Genomic DNA, 17,603 nt, shown 5'->3' with positions numbered 1-17,603 from the left:
CCACTGAGCTACACCAGCCAGGGCTATGGTCATTTTTTAAAAAAGATTTTATTTATTTATCTTTAGAGGGGAAGGGAAGGAAAGAGGGAGAGAAATATCAATGTATGGTTGCCTCTCGTGAGTCCCCTGCTGGGAACTGGCCTGCAACCCAGGCATGTGCCCTGACTGGGAATCGAACCGCGATTGTGTGGTTCGCAGGCCCGCGCTCAATCCACTGAGCTACACCAGCCAGGGCAATGGTCATTTTTTGGTTCCTAAAAGACAGCATGAAAAAAGTTTTTAAAAAGTCATTGTCTGATTCTGTAAAAATTTCACATTCTTTATGTGAACAGAAAACTGAAAAAATCCAGGAAAAGAATTGAGATGTGTGAAGAGTTATTAAGTTCTGTTCTTGCTAGTTATGTTTTTTCCACTCATTTCATCTATTTCACATTAACAGGAAAATAAGAAAAAAAACTGCACTGAGGATTAGATAAGCTTCACTAATGTTTTCTGAATATCCTCAATTGTAGTAAATGGTGGATCAAAATCTTAAGGTTCAAACTCCAAGCGTAATGAAACTTAAAATATCAAAGTTTAAATCAATTTGTAGCTTTGAAAATAGATTCAATATTTTCCATTCTATGAAAAGCAAAAGAAATCTCTCTGCCCATGAGAAAATAAACTTAAACATGTAAGAACACCTCCAACACATCTTTAATAAAAATGCAGAAGGCAGAGGGAAGTTTTCAAATGTGTATGTACTTTTACAGTAAAAATTACAATCTCATATACAATACAGTCCTGGCATTTAGGTAAACAACAAAGCTGTACACAAACACACACACACACCCCTGTAAACAGAGCAGAGGGCTGACGGAGTGACACTGAAATGAGAAAGCAAGGACCCCGGCAACAGTAACTGTGTGGGAATGCGAAACGCTTTTCAGCAATGGCTTAATAAATCTTCTAGGTAAGAGTCTATTCCTGTACAATTGGTGCAACTAAAATAAACCTCAAATAGCTGTTCGTCAAGTGAATCACGAGTCTTCACTGCAGTAGAAATTGCACGTCCACCCACTGAAATGCATGCAGCTTCCAAGTGAGGGGTGACTGTGTCAGAGACCACATGCTCAAACTCCACAACATAATCAATGTTTTCATTATCTTTTGGACAACAATACACAAATATATATTTAGGTTTGCCATTGCTACTTTCCAAGTAGATTTAAGAAATATTACTAGTAAACTCTTACTTTGAAAAATATTCTCGACCTTAACTATTGCCTTAGATTTTCTTCATTATATAAATATTTTATTAGAAAACAGATCATGTATTCTGAATATTTAAAATGCCTTAATTAAGCTTAAAACAAACAACAAGAAACATTATAAAAAAGTAGTAACTACCTAGCAAGTAATGACTTAGTACACCAAAAATATACACAAAATTAAAATAAAAATGGCAAATGACACAGGACAGGCAAAACACTGTTATCTTTAAATATATGAAGCTCTTACCAATCTCTAAGAAAAACATGAATGGACATCCCAGAAAGAATTACAAATGGCCCCCAAACAACAAGCATTCACTCCCTAGCAGCCCAAACACGTAACTAAAATAAGACTTTTTCACCTATTCTATTTGCAGGGAGTTAACCCAATGCTAACACCTATTGCTGGTGGGCACTCAATGGCCTCTCTTGTATGTGTGTTGATACAACACATCGGTACAGATTTCTGAAGGACTGACTATTTGGCAATCATTAGCTATCACAGCCTTAAATATCTTAATCAGTTAATACTTAAGCAATTAATTCCAATTAATATTTCCATTTTAGCTTATTTGTAAATAGAGATCATTAAAATGAAGAGAACTAAAAGATGTTTTTGTGGATCGGGACAGAAGACTCACTAAAGCCAAAGCAGCTACAAGCAAGGCTTCTCCAACTCCTCTCCTTAAACTGGAAAAGCAGCCAGAAGTATCAATGGGAAATATGTGTGCTGAATTCTTAACTGCCCCTGTGTGCTTAACAATTCCTGCAAACACCACAGAATCGGGGGAGCAGCCTTTCCTGATACCAGGAGGAGGGAGTGGTGGATGAAACACATACATATTTTTCAAATTCTGGCCTCTATTACTAAGAATAAGGAGGCACCAGCACTCCCCAAGCCACCCCCCAGCAAAACAGCCAAATGTGGCCAGACTACAATCTACTTTATTATTTTCCTGTACAGGTCACTCAAACTTTGCTAACTACTGATTTAAGATGGTCTAGGTGATACTCTTCTATGAAGGAGTCAGCTTGATTCAAAGCTCTTATTTTCACCAGAATAAGAATTATTTCTTTGACTTCATCCCTGAAAAACAAACAAAAAAAAGCATTTTCCCCTTAACATATGTAATGCGTAAGAGCACAATGAATCATCAGTTGTTAATCGGAAACAAAAACTTTACCTTAAGCCAGTATCTAAAATAGCACAACACAGGGTCTGACGGAAGTAACGCCTGCTTGAGTGTGGTTGGTAGGGGGATAATAATATGTAATAATGTATAGTTTTAACTTGAGCATTTTACTGAGAATGTCATATATATGGTGTGCTTGAGTGTGATATTGTTACATTACAGAATTCCATGCTTATGATTTTTAGGTGCGTCATTAATTAAAAAGGTGTGCCGGACTCTGTATATTCAGATGCTACCTTCTCCAGTTCATTATAAAGTTCCAATTCAGACTATTTCATGGACGCATCCTGGCACATTTTACCGTGAATGACGGTGAAGTGCAGAAAAGCACACAGAAACCCACTGTGAGAAATCTGGGCTGTGCTGTGCCGCCACCACTTGTGAGGGCGATTGTGGTGGGAGGCTCAGTGGGAGCACGTGGCCCACAGAACATCATGGAAGGCACAGGGGGCAAGCACGAGGCCCGCAGGCCGGACCCTCCACCTGTTTCATCTGGTCCGGCACCTGGTTTCCACCTGGTGGCAGTGCCGACCTCCTTGCCCCTAGTTGAGGAGTAGTTACATTTATCCCAGTGAATGCGAGTTTGACACCCCGGATAATGCTGCAAATCTGGACTCTGTGGTTTCTGGAGAAGTGGTTCCCCTGAACACCACTGTCCTTAGGCCCCCAAACACTGGACGCTATAAATGAGATACACAACACAGAGATCTGGTTACTGTGGGGTAAACCCCAGGGTGCAGACCTGTACTTAAAACATCTTGAGACTTTAAAAATGGCCAGGAAAATTAAAAACATATTAAAAACATGCTTAATAAGAGGCTTCTGACTTCCAGTTTTAATTCCAAATTGCCCTGTGCTATAGTTTTCTGGATGTGTTTATTTTGGAACAGATATACATTTAAAAATATGAACTGTAACAAACACCAATAAAGGTACAATAAGTATAAAAATATGAACTCCATATATGTATGAGGTGTGAGTATAAAATAATGACTCCAAAGGTCGCACATAAAAATATCTAATAATTTTACAGTGACAGTCTCAAAAGATTCTTAAAAGTGGAGTAAAAGTACACGTCTTTCTAAAAATCACTGCAGATAGAACAGAATCCTTGAACCATGCCTATGGAGGTACAGTAAAGTGTGCAGTACCTGAATTCACTTGTAGATAATTTATGTGCAGACTGCAGTAAAAACTGGATGAAGTTTTCTAGCTGGGGAATAGACGTTCTCATGGCGGAACTTTCAAACCATTTTTCTGGTAAATATGCTGTTATCTGTTAATCAAAAAACACGGTTGTTTTCATAATGACAGTTACCATCCAAGGACTTTTGCTGACACGGCGCCATTTGATCTTTGCAGTGATCGTGCAGGTTGTGTGTTACTCTCCCGTTCTGCAGTGCGGTTAAACAGATTTTGAGAATTTCCTTTTCGTTGTCAAGGTTATACACTTTTTAAAAATTATATTTTAACTCCAATAGGTTAAAATATGATACTTTTTATGCCACCTTCCAGTGGCACTTGTAATATACTTTCTTTACTTTGTATTCCTGAACCATTGTATCTGTACAAACCACACTTTACCATTAAACACCAGAAATGCCTAAACACAAAACACTTTTAGTTATCACAACTATAAAATACATACATTTAATGCTGTTTCACGAAGACACTGATTGACCTAGCACACAATCTACACAAATTAGAGTTAAGGAATCAAGTAGGTGATTCTAAGATATACAATAAAAAAGACCAGAGGGGAGAGGGAAGGGAATTTAAGGGGGAAAAAGGGGAGGGATTTGGAGGAATAAATAGGAAGGACACAGGGACGAGAACTAAGGGGGGTGGAAATGGGAGGGAGAGGGGAGCATGGGGCGGGGGGGGGGAGGCTGGGATGGGAGAAATAGACAAAAAACTGTACTTGAAAAATAACTAAATAAAATTTTTAAAAAGTATGGTTTTGATTTTCTTCTAATTTAATACATTGCTTTAAATGTCTGTGTAAAGCAATGTCTGTGCACAAAGTCAGGGTGTGTGCGCTCAATTTTTCTTTGGGAAAAAAAATAATACATCATTATCCTTAACACATACAAGCAAAAACAGAAAAATGTTAACAAAATAAATGAATAACTTCACACTAGAAAGAAGAATGAAAATGAGAGAAAAGGGGAGAAAGGGAAAACCTGAGGTCATACTATTTGAAGAAATTCTTTGACAATCAAATAGGTTATGCTACAGTTGGGAAGATCTTATATAAAGTAAAAGCAGGGAGAAAATGCACCACATATTTATTATAAAATGTTAAATGAAAGTCTGGGATTCATTCTTTTTAAAATAAATCTGATTGGTCAGCCCTGAAAACAGAGATGAGAAAAAAGATTTATCCTACTATCCTACTGCTTAATCACTTTTTGCAATTTTTCAGAAAAAATGCAGACACACTGCTTGCCTAAGGCAGAAAGTCCTACAAGTTTTGTTATGCCAACTGCACTTCTTTTTTAAAGTTCTGAAACCAACCCTTACTGGCTTGCAATTTAGTATCAATTGCACCTGGCTCTGCCTTTGTTTTGTACACAAGTCTCAATGATAAGTCTCATGGAACCACGCAGATTTTCCATAAATGGTCCCAAGACACAGAACCACATTATCCTGGCTTGGTTATCTAGCCACGCGCTGTGGAGGGAATGCCATGTGTTCTCCTCGACTGCGTGGTGCACTCTTATGGTCAAAGGAGATCAAATGGAACCTGAAACACACAGGGTGGATGATGACCTACATTTTTGGTAAATAATGTAGTTTAAAACTATATGATATAAAAACCACAGCCAGAAAAATTCTGGTTGGCTAGGAACTGCAACCCAATGTTTTATATATATGTGTGTGTATATATATTTTTTTCTTTTGAAAATTTGCATTATAAAGTAACTATTTTCTCATTTCTTAAAAATTCTTTAATAACAATGAATTTTATCTTCTGGATAGACAGTAATGTTTTTAAACATTTTGGTTGTTTTTAATTATCTTTATTATAAATAATGTTATAGCAACATTCCTTGTACTTAAAGTCTATATGGTCACCTCTGATTTTTAACTTAGAATAAATTCTTAGAATTAACATCGCTAAGTCAAAGGGTACAAACTTAAAAGGTTTTATATCAATCATGTCAAAAATAGTTTCTAGAGCTGCTCCTCTTCTTCCTCCAGCGCAGAGACTGTTTTCCAGAACCGCTGGGTCTCGCATTCCAGGTGAAAGGCACCCCTGGGATGATGGGGAGCTGCTGTTTCCCTTTGCTTATGACAACACTGGCAATTACATTGACAACAACAGCAATAAAGTTTGCCAACACAACAGTTAAACTAATATCCCTACTGTACTATTTGCATCTCTTTCTCTCTTTTTAAAAATATTTATTTTTTAGAGCGAGGGGATGGGAGGGAGAAAGGGAGGAAAAGAAATATCAATGCATGCCCCTCACTGGGGAGCTGGCCTGCAACCCAGGTATATGCTCTGATTGGGAATGGAACTAGTGACCCTTTGGTTTGCAGGCCAGCACTCAATCCACTGAGCCACACCAGCCAGGGTTGCATCTCTCTGATTATTCGTACTATTAATCTTTCCCACATGTTTAGAGGTTATTTTTGTATATTACTTTTTAGTGATTTGCCTGTTGAATGTCTTTTGACCATCTTTAATGAATTGTTTACTGATTTGTAAAAATCCCTTTTTATAGATAGATATTAATTCTTATTATATACAGGGGTGGGCAAAAGTACGTTTACAGTTATGAGTATGCAAAACACAGTTTATTCTTGCATTATTTATTTATTTGTCTATTAATCATTATTGTTAACCTATTTTGTCCATTCCTGTATTATAACTTTTATTTCTCACTTTTTTAACTCACTTTCTTTTTAGCCTTTTACAGATTTCGAACACACACAACAGGAGAAAGAGTAAGTACAGTGAGTTCAATGAACCCACCCTCTGGTTTTACCAATGATTTAGTAATCTTGGCATCTTTTTGGTTAATGTTTTTCTGATCCACTGAAGCTTTTTATCTTCATCAAATCTGACACTTTTTTTCATCATTTCTTCTGCTTTATGTTAAGAAAGGACTCCCTTACCATCATACAGTCATTTATCTTTTTAGTACAATATTTTATTTCATTTTTAACAATTCTTCATTTTACCTGAAATTTATGTAGGTATTTAGTGAGAGGTAAGGTTCTAATATTTTTTATAAATGATTAACCTAGATACTAAATTTTAAACACTGAGGAGTTGCTTCTGGGTTTCTAGTCTGTTAAACAGATTTGTTTGTTATTATGTGGACATGACAATTTTAACTATTTTGTTACAAAATGGATTTGAATAACTGAATATAAAAAAATGCCAAAGTTAGAATCATTTCCTACAGAACTCACCTGGCTGCACTTTTTAACAACATCCAGCCCGGGCACGGCGTTGTGAAGAGCCACGACAAGGTAGCGGTTTAGCAGCTTCCCCAGTCCCAGCTCTTGCAAGGTACCATCTGGGAGGAGTCCATTCCAAAGAAGAACATTGCGGAAGAGCTAGAATAAAAGAAAATAAAATGTCAAGTGACTATGTATCTTTTCTCCAAAGAAAAACTAGAAGAACCTCCAATGAACATAAGTTGGTCAAACTCTTTTAAACTTTCACTACAATTAGTACTGTTAGAACTTTCAATTTTAGAATCAACAGAAAATATTCTAACCTCCACATATTTGTTCATCTTATTTTTAGTTTTTAGGACAACCACCCAGCATCCATCTCAAATAAATGTGTTGGAGCCTTTCCAAATCACAGTCTTCCTCAACCCACGCTCTCCCAGAGCCCGGGACCACTGGATGCAAGACCGCAGGACCCTAGGAGGACTGCCGTTAAGGCCAGTGCCACTGTTACCACTGTGTGTGACCTTGGGAAATCTGTCAAACCTGGGAACCTCATTGCTCTGATATATAAAATAAGATTAATAATAGCCTGTAACTTTGGAGGCAACTTGGATAAAAATACTTAAAAGAAAGTCTAATAAAATTGATAGGGGTTGCTTTTCTTTTCTCTAAATCCAGATATTTCTGTGAATTTTAGTGTTTTCCGCTTTTCCCCAATACTGTATTTACTACTGTGAGTGCTCAACTACATGCAGTTGTACCAACATGCTTTTCTATACTTTGTCATTGTGACGTTGCCCCCACTTCCTGGAAGGCCTTTTTCTTGACTCAACCACACGACACACATGAATTCGCCCTATTGAAACTATTCTTGCTGGGCTTACCTATGACCTCCTAATATTCAACTCCAATAAGCATTTTTAGTCTTTCTCCTAATGCTTCCCAATGGCATTTAACACCGTCTTACTTCTTGAAAGCCCCTCACCTAGCTCCCCTGATGCCACTCTCTTGTGATAATTCTAAGTTTCACAATTCAGTCTGAGGCTTCTCTGAAGACTCTTTCTCTGCCCACCTCTTACGTCAGTGTTTCCCAAGGTTCTGGCCTTGGCCTTCTTTGCATGTGTCGCCCCATCTCCTCAGAGGCTGTCATTCATGACCACGGCTCCACGCACTGTCTGTGGCTGGCTCCCAAATCTCTGGCTAGATCTGCCCCAGCAATTCTGACCCACATATCCAGTTGCCTCTTAGCCCTCTTGTAGGTATCCTCAGTCAACTATGTTGAAACAGATCCTATCTTCCCTCCAAACCTGTCTTCCCTAGATCTCTTCCAGTGCCCTCAAAGGATGTCTTAAGTTACCAGGCTGCTGAGGTCAGAAACCTGGCAAGCACTCAACATTCTTCACATTATTAATTAGTCATCAAGTCCTTTCAATAGTTCAGTCTATCTTTTGAACCCATTTTCTCTTCACCATACCTGTTGCCACTGACTCAGCATTGACTTCATCCTTTATCTTCTAGACCAGGGATTAGCCAACTGTGGTTTGTGGGGTAAATCCAACTTATTGCCTGTTTTTGTAGAGCTGGTGAACTAACAATTGTTTTTATATTTTTATTCTATTATAGTTCATTTTTAAAATTTTTCTTTGGTGATGTGATACTGTCTCAAGCTGTATGTGACATATAGCTGATTTCTGTGGTACCACATGACCTAGCTTTAAGCCCTTTAAGTGACTGTAATCCAAGAACAAGAAGACAGAAATTGCTATTACTACAGAACTGCTTAAAACCCATTGCATTTTAGGCATTCCTATACTCTTGATGTGATCATAGGCTGAATTTTACATTCAGATGGAGTCATAATGTTCATGCAACTTTTTGCTCTTATTTCATGTATTTAAACTGGCACCACCTCTACCCACACAGTTCAAGAAGGTATCATAATTCCACAGCATCAAGGCCCCTTGCTCTCAATGAATGGGATGCCACAGTACTTGATGTTACTATCTGCCCACTGCTGCAAGCCATCATACAAGATTTCCTGGGACAGGCATGTGCAAACTCGGAGACCACGATTTCGAACTCTGTGGGTTCTTTCACTTCCTCACTGATAACTCAAGAAGGCATCCTAGGTTGAAATCTCTCCTTCGACAGAAAGCTCTCTGCACTTGTGTGTACCTTGTCACTCTCGATTGTGGTGGTAGGAAAGAGAAAAGTTTGCTTTGATTTCATTCAGCCCATGTTATGAGGAACTTTGAGTGAAGCAGAGCAGTAGGAAAGACTATTTCAATAGCAACTTTGGAAAACAGTTGAGTGTCCATGGGAAGCTGACCAGTGCTCTCTCTCCAGGATACTTCAGAAATCACTGATCCCTTTCACTGTTCTTCACATGCAGTGTTCATGGACACCCTGCCAGGACAGCCTCTGGGGGGAGGCGGCATGTGGAGGTCTCCTTGCCCAGGGTGGACCTGGAGGGCCCTGTGGGGGTGGGGATCCCAGGACACTGGGGTCAGTGTAGGCTGCGCCCAGGCCCCTTCCGCTTCTACCTGGTTTATATACTTCTAAATTATTTTTAAAAAAAATTTTGTGACATGTGAAAATTATATGATATTTAAATTTCAGTGTCTGTAAGTAGAGGCTTTAATTGAAACACAGCCATGCTTGTTTGTCATGAATTGTCTATGGCTGTGTGTGTGCCACAGTGGCAGAGCCGCATAGTTCAACAGACTAAAGGCTCAGAAAATGGTCTGGTCCTTTACAGAAGTTTGTTGATGACCTCTACTTTATAGTAAACTGGATTTGAAAGAAAGTTTTTTATTTTTGCAGTTCTCGGCTTACCTTTAGACCAGACCAGAACTGCCTTTCTTGGAACTTTGAATGTGGTGACGTTTTGTCTTCTACAGCACTAATTTGAAATAAAAGAGAAAGGAGACAATGCAAACAACTGTTACTCTTTCAGAACAAGAGTTTAAAAATGTGTTTTTTTAAGCAACCAAACTAAGCCCTAATGGATTATGAATGGAGGTGCTGACAGTATAAAAATGACAAATGCGTGTACCTTTGACCCAACGAGTCTGTTTTTGAAAACAGCTTGCTTGCCATTAGATATACTTGCACATACACAGAATGTCTATAAAATTACTCACAACATTGTCAGCAATGGTTTGCCACTTATGTGCCCGTTACTTACAGTACATCTATATGGTAGCATATCATGCAGCTTAAAAAAGAATGAGGAAACTACTTATATGATGTCATGTATATGACAAACTACTTATAAGATCTCCAAAATGTCAAAAAAGAAACAAAAACAATGTACAACTGTTTGCAATGTACTTCCCTTTGCTACAAAAAGGAGGGAAAATAAGATTACAACATATACATATATTTAACTCTAATTGAATAAGGAAATTCTCGAAGGGTAAAAAAATTACTAACAGTGATTATTATTGCATGCATTTATGTACGTAACAAAGGAAGGTCAAAACTGGGGCAAATGAAAGGAGTGGGAGGAAGATTTTTTATTTTAAATATAAGTAAAAATTTAAAAAGATACACTCATACTTTTGAACCATGTGACTATATTACCTATCTAAAACATTAGAAAACAAACTGTAAGAAGGCAGAATTTTTACACAGATATCTTTTCTTGATTCACATTGACCAGGAAGCTTTAAGTGCCTTTCTCTTCTCTCCATAAAGCTCTTCCGCCCTGTGAGTACTCGCTGGCTCGCTTCAGTTCATGATCTATTACTGTCACCGATGTCTTCTTAGCAAATATACGAACATGCATGAAACACTACTTGCTTCATAATTTAAAATAAATAACAACTCACTGCAACTCAGTGCAACTCAGATGCAGTTTCTGGCCCCTCAGTGATGTTCCCAGGCTATGCTTTGCTTTCTCTGTGCCAGGCACTGTTCTGAGTATGCTTCGTTTTCACACTGTCCTTTGAGTCGGCATTAACTCAATGCCCCATTTTACATTTGAGGACATAGAAAGGCCCACCGTCATTATCTCGTGATGGTGAATCTGGGCTCCAGAATCTGTGATTTTAATTATGCTGCCAGGCTACCTGTCATGGTCTTAAGAATAACATTAAAAACCCCCTTATGTCCAAGGACTAAGCATCATATATGGTACATAGAAGATGACTGAGAAATATGTTAAAATCTCAATTTGCATCTTAATGGGTATAAATATATTTAGAAAATATTTAATATAGTTTCTTTTGTATTATATTCTTAAATCTGTACTACATGATTAACTAATTCATATAATCTAGAATTTAATAGCTCTTACCTCTTTGGATACAGAGGAATAAAAACATCATCTTCTATTGCTTTCTTCATTCTCGAAACAATGGATTTAAGTAAATCCTATTATTCAAAAATTTAAAAGCATCAATGATAGTCATGGGTGGAAATGTATTTACCAAAAGAAGTAGTTTATTCTGTACTCACACAGAATCAGGTGTTAAAATGTCAATTAGGAGTGAGAGAACTTTATTCGACCACATTATTGCATATCACTGTAGTTAGATGTGTTCATGGCTGTACAGTATTCTGTTGCACGACACTACTGATATGACATTTAGATGGTTTCCAGTTGGGGGCTACTATGAATAATGTTGCGATCCAAGTTTTTGCACATGTCTTTTAGGAAGTAGTGGTGTAGTCCATTTACATTCCCATTGGCTGTGTATGAGAAAACTTGTTTATACCTTTAGTAAAATGTGGTATTTTTGAAAAACTGTTTTCAATTCTGGTTAGTATTTAGTCATATTTTATTAGGCTTTTCTTTTTAATTTTTCTGTTGAGTAATGGGATGCTGAGCATTCTCTCATACTCTTACTTGCCATTTGGACACGCCCTTTTATAAACTACTTAATTAAGCTGCTTGTCTACATATCTGTTTATTAGGTCTACCTCTGTCTTACTGATTTGTGGAAACCTTTTATATACTCTAGCTATGAGTCCTTTGGTGGTTTGTTAATATCCTTGGATGCAGTAAATTTATTTTGGCAGATTAATTTTTTATTTGTATATCAAAAACTGGAAACCAAAATATTCAACCACAGGGACTTTTAGGGACATTAAGTTATAGGCATCATTCATATTCTCTGAAATATTATTTAGCTAATTTATGAAGAATGTAGTAATGTACAAATTTAAATATTAATTAGATAATATTAAGTGGAAGAAGCAGGTCACAAATGTGCATGTCTGTCAGGACTGCAACTCTGAAATAAAGTTCTGGATGAAAATATCCTACAATGGTATGAGTCCTTAAACTAGGATGAAAAGACAAGGGGAGTTAAACAATTTTTCTTCACATATTGGAAAAATTTCTATTATAGGATAGTGTTCTTATTCTTAAAAAGGAATCCGCATTTGAAAAGCTAATGTGGCTCACTCCACGCTAAGGCGAGAGTCCTGAGTCATGCCAATGTGTGCGGCATGGAGTAAACCCTCACACGCCCTACACTGACTAGACCACTCGAAAACGAAGACGTCGGCTGAGTGTTTTTCATAAAAAGTGTCTCGAACTGAAGTCCTGCTTCTCATTCTATGTAAATATCTGTAGCATATTCCTCAAGTGGCCACATAGCAATATTTGATAAACATTAAAACAAAAACTCAATGAGTAGGCCATTTTTATTCATGAGACTTTTTTGTAAGTTTGATACTAATTTCAAATAAATTGCTTAAAACAAAAGAAAACCTAAATTCACATATTTTAAAACTCAGCTTATTACCTTTCCCGAGTATTAAAATATATTATTTGATAGGAAAGTTCTCTAAACAGTGAAGATTTTTTAATAACTAGATACACACACCTTTGTATAAACACTTTAGGCCTCTAAAAGGTTCCTCTTTATGTCTAGCAAAACTCCATTCTAAATCATAGTACAATGCAAATTTATCCTATTGAACACTGAATCCTTAAAGAGATCACTGCTCTTTGGCAGATTACAAATAATTAGCTACTATAGTGAATGCTAGCCTAACTGTAAAGTCATTGTTACAGCAAGGCCACAGTGCCACTTAGATTTTTGCCAAAAGAACAAAGGAAATGAGATTTTTTTTCCTTTAGAAGGAATGAATCTATACTAACTCATTTATGGCTATTCATCTTGGCAGGGCCAACGTACACTCACAGATCTGAGGGAGGGCTGGCTCAGCCGCGAGAACACAAGTCAGACCACTGAACAGAGAAATAAGCTAATATGAATAGAAACGATTAACCTGGGTGTTATATGTTTGTGCATCCTGTAATAATAACCATTCCTGTTAAGAGTAGTCAGGAGTATCAAAGTGTATCTTTCGTCTTATTAGTACAAACAGAAAAAAATGGTCAATTCTAGTTCCTATAAATCAGAACTAAGTATGTTTTCCCCCAAATGGTTTTCTGATAATTGTCTTGTGTCTTCTGTAAAAATGATTTATAATAAAATTATGTTGATATGTAAATAAAGAAATTTATAACTCTGGAAATTATTACCTGTTTGCCTTTACTAATAACTTCATTCTCCCGAATGGAAAGTTCATCAAGAATCACTGTGCAGTGTGTTATCAAACTTGTGGTCTGTGAGGTCGACAAAGGATCCCATATGAATTCTACAAAATCTGAAACAAAGATTTCGGTGGTGCACAATTATTTTCTCAATTGCTTTGTTTGTTACATAGAAACAACCAAAGCTTTTTAGCCAAGATTACTTCTTTCCTTTTGTGGTTTAAAATCCACACCAATCATTACCATTTCATATTTGCCTGCATCCTTACTTTCTTTGTCCTTTTGGGCTTGTAGCACTTGTCTGGCTAAGCCACCCCTTGTTAAATCCACCTTGTCACTGAGTCTGCGCTTGCAACTGTGCTGCCAAAACATGGCTGGAAAAAAACTACACTTTAAATTCATCACCATGAAACTCTAGTGAACGCTGAATGCGGCCCAGCAATCACAGTTTCCCTGGCCCATGCCTTCTCCCTCTCCTCTAAGGATTATTTCCTGTCTTTCTCTTCCTTGTTTATGGAGTTAAGAAGAGTTAATCCATTAAATCCGGAAAGTTAATGGATTTTACTCTTCTGGGTGACTGTTTCTTACTTTGTCTTCTCTGCTCTCACTCTCAGCAGATTACTAACTTGATGTGAAAACAGAACCAGGCAGGAGACGCTCCCTAAGCCCCTACTACGCCTACCTGCAGGTGCGCTCACGTAGCTGAACTTGTCTCCCACTCCTGGGGATGAAGCACTCATGCTCCTCACTAAGGCCAGCTCTTTATTTGCGCAAAAGATCCCAAAGCCCTTGGCTTATTTGAAGATTCTGCTCTGCAATTCTGTGCTCTCACTCCGGTATCGTCATCACTTCTACTGGATCTTTCCCATCGGCCTACAATTATTTCTCTTGTATTAAAAATAATTGGTCTCTTGACTCCACTTTCCCCTTCAGTACTACACTATTTGTTTCCTTCATTTTAAAACAGGAAGGCTAAGCTTCCTATCTCTGATTTCTCTCCTCCCGTTAACTCTTGAATTCACTTCAGTTACACTGCGTCTCCAACCAGTCACAGATGACAAAAATCTAATGGCAGAGTCTAGTCCCCATCTGATTTATCAGCAACAATTACAACAGCTGATTGTTCCCTCTAGAAACACGTTCTTGACCTGGTTTCCCACCTACCTCTCTGCTGTCCTTTGCTGGCTGCCTGTCACCTCTTTGACTTTCTAAATGACGGCATACCTCAGAACTCCAGTCACCTTCTTTCTCTCTCTTATCCATAGATACACCTTCAGTATTTAAAGATACCTTGGTGGCTTTAAATGCCATTTGTGTGCTCATAAATTCCAAATTTATTATCTCCCATCCAGACCTCTCCTTTAGACTCACATACTCAACTCCCTCACTGACATACCCACTTGCACGAGAGGCAGCTTAAACTCAAGACGTGTCAAACTGAGCTCCTGATACACCTCCTACCCTGAACTTGCTTCTCTCAGTCTTATGGCAAGAAAACCACGAGTCATTCCTGTTTCTTCTTTCTCTCTTGCTCCACAACCACAACATTAGCAAATTCTATCAGTGCTACCTTTGAAATATATACAAAATTCAACCAGTCTTCAGCACCTCCACTTTTAACATCCTGCCCAAGCCACTGTATTGTTGCCTGATTACTGCAAAAGCTTCGTAACTGGCTTGCCTACAGTTCATTCCCAACAGAGTAACCAGAGAGATTTTATTAAGTGTTAAGGTAGACCATGTCGCTTCTCTGCTCAAAACTCTTCAAATGGCTCTCTTTCACTTACAGTAAAAGATAAAAGTCCTTACGAATGAGTGCCATTCTTGCTAACCTCTTGTTACTCCTTGCTCACCCCACTATAGCTACACTGAGCTAAGCACAGTCTGTCAAGTGCATCAGGCTAGCTCCTGCCTCGAGGCCCTGGCCTTGCTGTTTCTGCTGCCCGGGATGCTGTTCCCTCAGATTTCATACGGCTCACTTCCTTTTGAAATCTGCTCAAGCTCCTCTGTGACCTTCTCAGGAAGGCCTTCCCTGGCCAACCTATTTTAAATTGTGTTCGTCCTTTTTTTTTTATTGTATCGGTCCACTTTACATGGATGTTGTTCAATAAATACTGTAAATATATTTCTCTTTCTTATACATTTCTTAACAATATTTTCTTTTTTCGTCTTTTTATTGAATTTATTGGGGTTACACTGGTCAACAAAACTATACAGGTTTCGTGCCTACGGTTGTACAACACACCATCCGTGTCCTGTGTGCTCACCACCCCGTCGAGTCTCCTGCCATCACCATTTACCCCCCACCCTCGTCTATCTTCCCCACCACCCAGCAATCACCACTCTGTTGTCCATGCCACAAGTTCTCGCTCTCTTTTTTCTTGTTTGCTCAATCCCCCCACCCTCACCCCTGGACATCTCTCAGCTGCTCCTATGACTGTCTCTACTTTGCTTATTAGTTCATTTTGATCATTAGTTTCCACACATGAGTGAAATCATATGGTATTTGTCTTTGAGTATTTCACTGAGGATGATACCCTCCAGGGCCATCTGCAAAGGGTGAGATTCCCCCCCCCCCCAGCCAAGTAGTATTTCATAGTATAAATGTACCACAGCTCCCCACCGACCCAACTACTGATGGGACACTTGGGCTGCTTCCATTCTTGGCTATTGTAAATAATGCTGCAATGAACACAGAGGGCCACATATTCCTTCGAATTAGTGTTTCAGGCTTCTTTGGGTAATTTCTCTTTGATAATTTGTACCCCTTTCCCTTATTTAATTTTTCTTCTTAGCTCTGTAACTAACATGCTCTGGATTTTATTTATCTTGTTTAACCATCTGTCTTCCTCACGGAATGCAAGCTCCACGGGCAGGGATTTACTCTTTGGTTCGCTGCTGTGTATGCAGAAGCAACGACAGCACCTGACACGGGCAGACCCTTATAAAATGCAAGTTAAATAACAGAAAAAATAAATAATAGGTTAAATAGCTAAAACAGTGGTTTCCCAAACACCTAGAAGGTTAGGCTCCTAGTAGCCTTAGAAATATTCAGTCCACTAACACTGAGAGCCTACCACGTGCACAGCACTAAATGCAGGAGACGCAGCAATAAATGACACTAGGCAGTTGGCTTGAACAGCCCTAATGGCAAATACAAATGCTTACAGAAGCAGCTGCAACTGCCATCCTAAGTACGAGTCCAGAGTGCCGCAGGAACCCAGAGAGGTATGTCTAAAACGGTGGCTAGAAGGGATGTCCACACTGAATCCTGAAAGATGAAGGGGAGTCGGCCGGATCACAGAGGTGGGGTTTGGGGGTAACTGGACGGAGCATACAACACACAAATGCCTAGGCGAGTACAGAGGGAGGGCAGGAGAGGTGGGAAGGAGGAGGAGTGAAAGGATGGGGCTGGAGCATTACTAAGCAGATGTGATTCTGAAAGGCCTAGAAAGCTACGTTCAAGAGTGTTTCAAATGAGGTAAAACAGAATCAGACTCACATTTTACATGAATCACTATGGTTATAGTACAGAAATTGGGTCAGGAAAAAAAAAGATGACAGAACTGGCCGTTGCTTATACAAAGAGGTAAGACAGAGGAAATGCTGCACGGCCTGAAGGTCAGATCTGAAGACGCGGGTGGACGCAGGTGCTGTTTTCTGGATGAGGAACGAAAGCAGCAGGTCTGAGCAAAGATGACACCGATGGTTTTGCAGGTGGGGTCTGAGTGCCTGTGCGACACACAAGTGGATGTGTTCATAGGTACTTTGATAAGAGGGAGCTGGTGCTCTGAGAAGAGAGACCTGGACCTGCTTTTTCCAGTTCTTTTGGACTTAAAATTATGTAGAGCAGCACTATCCAAAAGAACTTTCTGTGATCACAGAAAAAACATCTTATATCTGCAATATCTAAGAGCTTCGTTTAGCTTTTGCACATTTAAAATATGGCCAGTGTGACTCAGAAACTGAATTTTAATTTTACTTAGTAGAAACTTACATATCAATACTCACATATAGTTAGTAGTTACCACGCTGAACAACACAGATACAGATGGCAATAAAGGAGAGTGTGAAATTATCCAGGGGCCCATGACGAGTGTAAAGAGGGTCCAGATAGGACATGAGAATAAACATTAATCTCTCATAATGCTACTTATTTGAGGGACTATTTAAATGTAAATGAAGTAGTATGAGTTTTCAAAAGAGCACCCAAGTGAGTCACATGGTTAC

General features: G+C 38.6%; 1 protein-coding gene and 1 pseudogene across 1 annotated transcript in view; both read right to left on the bottom strand.

Annotated features, from left to right (window-relative positions):
- Positions 1-678: 678 nt before the first annotated feature.
- The window catches only part of GCFC2 (GC-rich sequence DNA-binding factor 2), a 38,061-nt gene continuing 21,136 nt past the window's right edge, over positions 679-17,603 (bottom strand). Inside the window, exons 12-17 of the mRNA XM_037130817.2 lie at positions 13,362-13,486; positions 11,160-11,236; positions 9,695-9,761; positions 6,872-7,018; positions 3,598-3,722; positions 679-2,340 (exon numbers count right to left, since the gene is read on the bottom strand). Coding sequence (XP_036986712.2) covers positions 2,223-2,340; positions 3,598-3,722; positions 6,872-7,018; positions 9,695-9,761; positions 11,160-11,236; positions 13,362-13,486 — 659 coding nt within the window. The 3' untranslated portion in view covers positions 679-2,222. The remainder of the gene's footprint in view (positions 2,341-3,597; positions 3,723-6,871; positions 7,019-9,694; positions 9,762-11,159; positions 11,237-13,361; positions 13,487-17,603) is intronic.
- Positions 7,043-9,683, bottom strand: LOC119038358 (small membrane A-kinase anchor protein-like; annotated as a pseudogene).

This window comes from Artibeus jamaicensis, unplaced genomic scaffold, assembly GCF_021234435.1.
Source record: "Artibeus jamaicensis isolate MK-2021 breed Jamaican fruit bat unplaced genomic scaffold, CSHL_Jam_final contig_384, whole genome shotgun sequence".
Lineage (NCBI taxonomy): Eukaryota > Metazoa > Chordata > Mammalia > Chiroptera > Phyllostomidae > Artibeus > Artibeus jamaicensis.
This window is presented reverse-complemented; position numbering and strand designations above follow the sequence as displayed.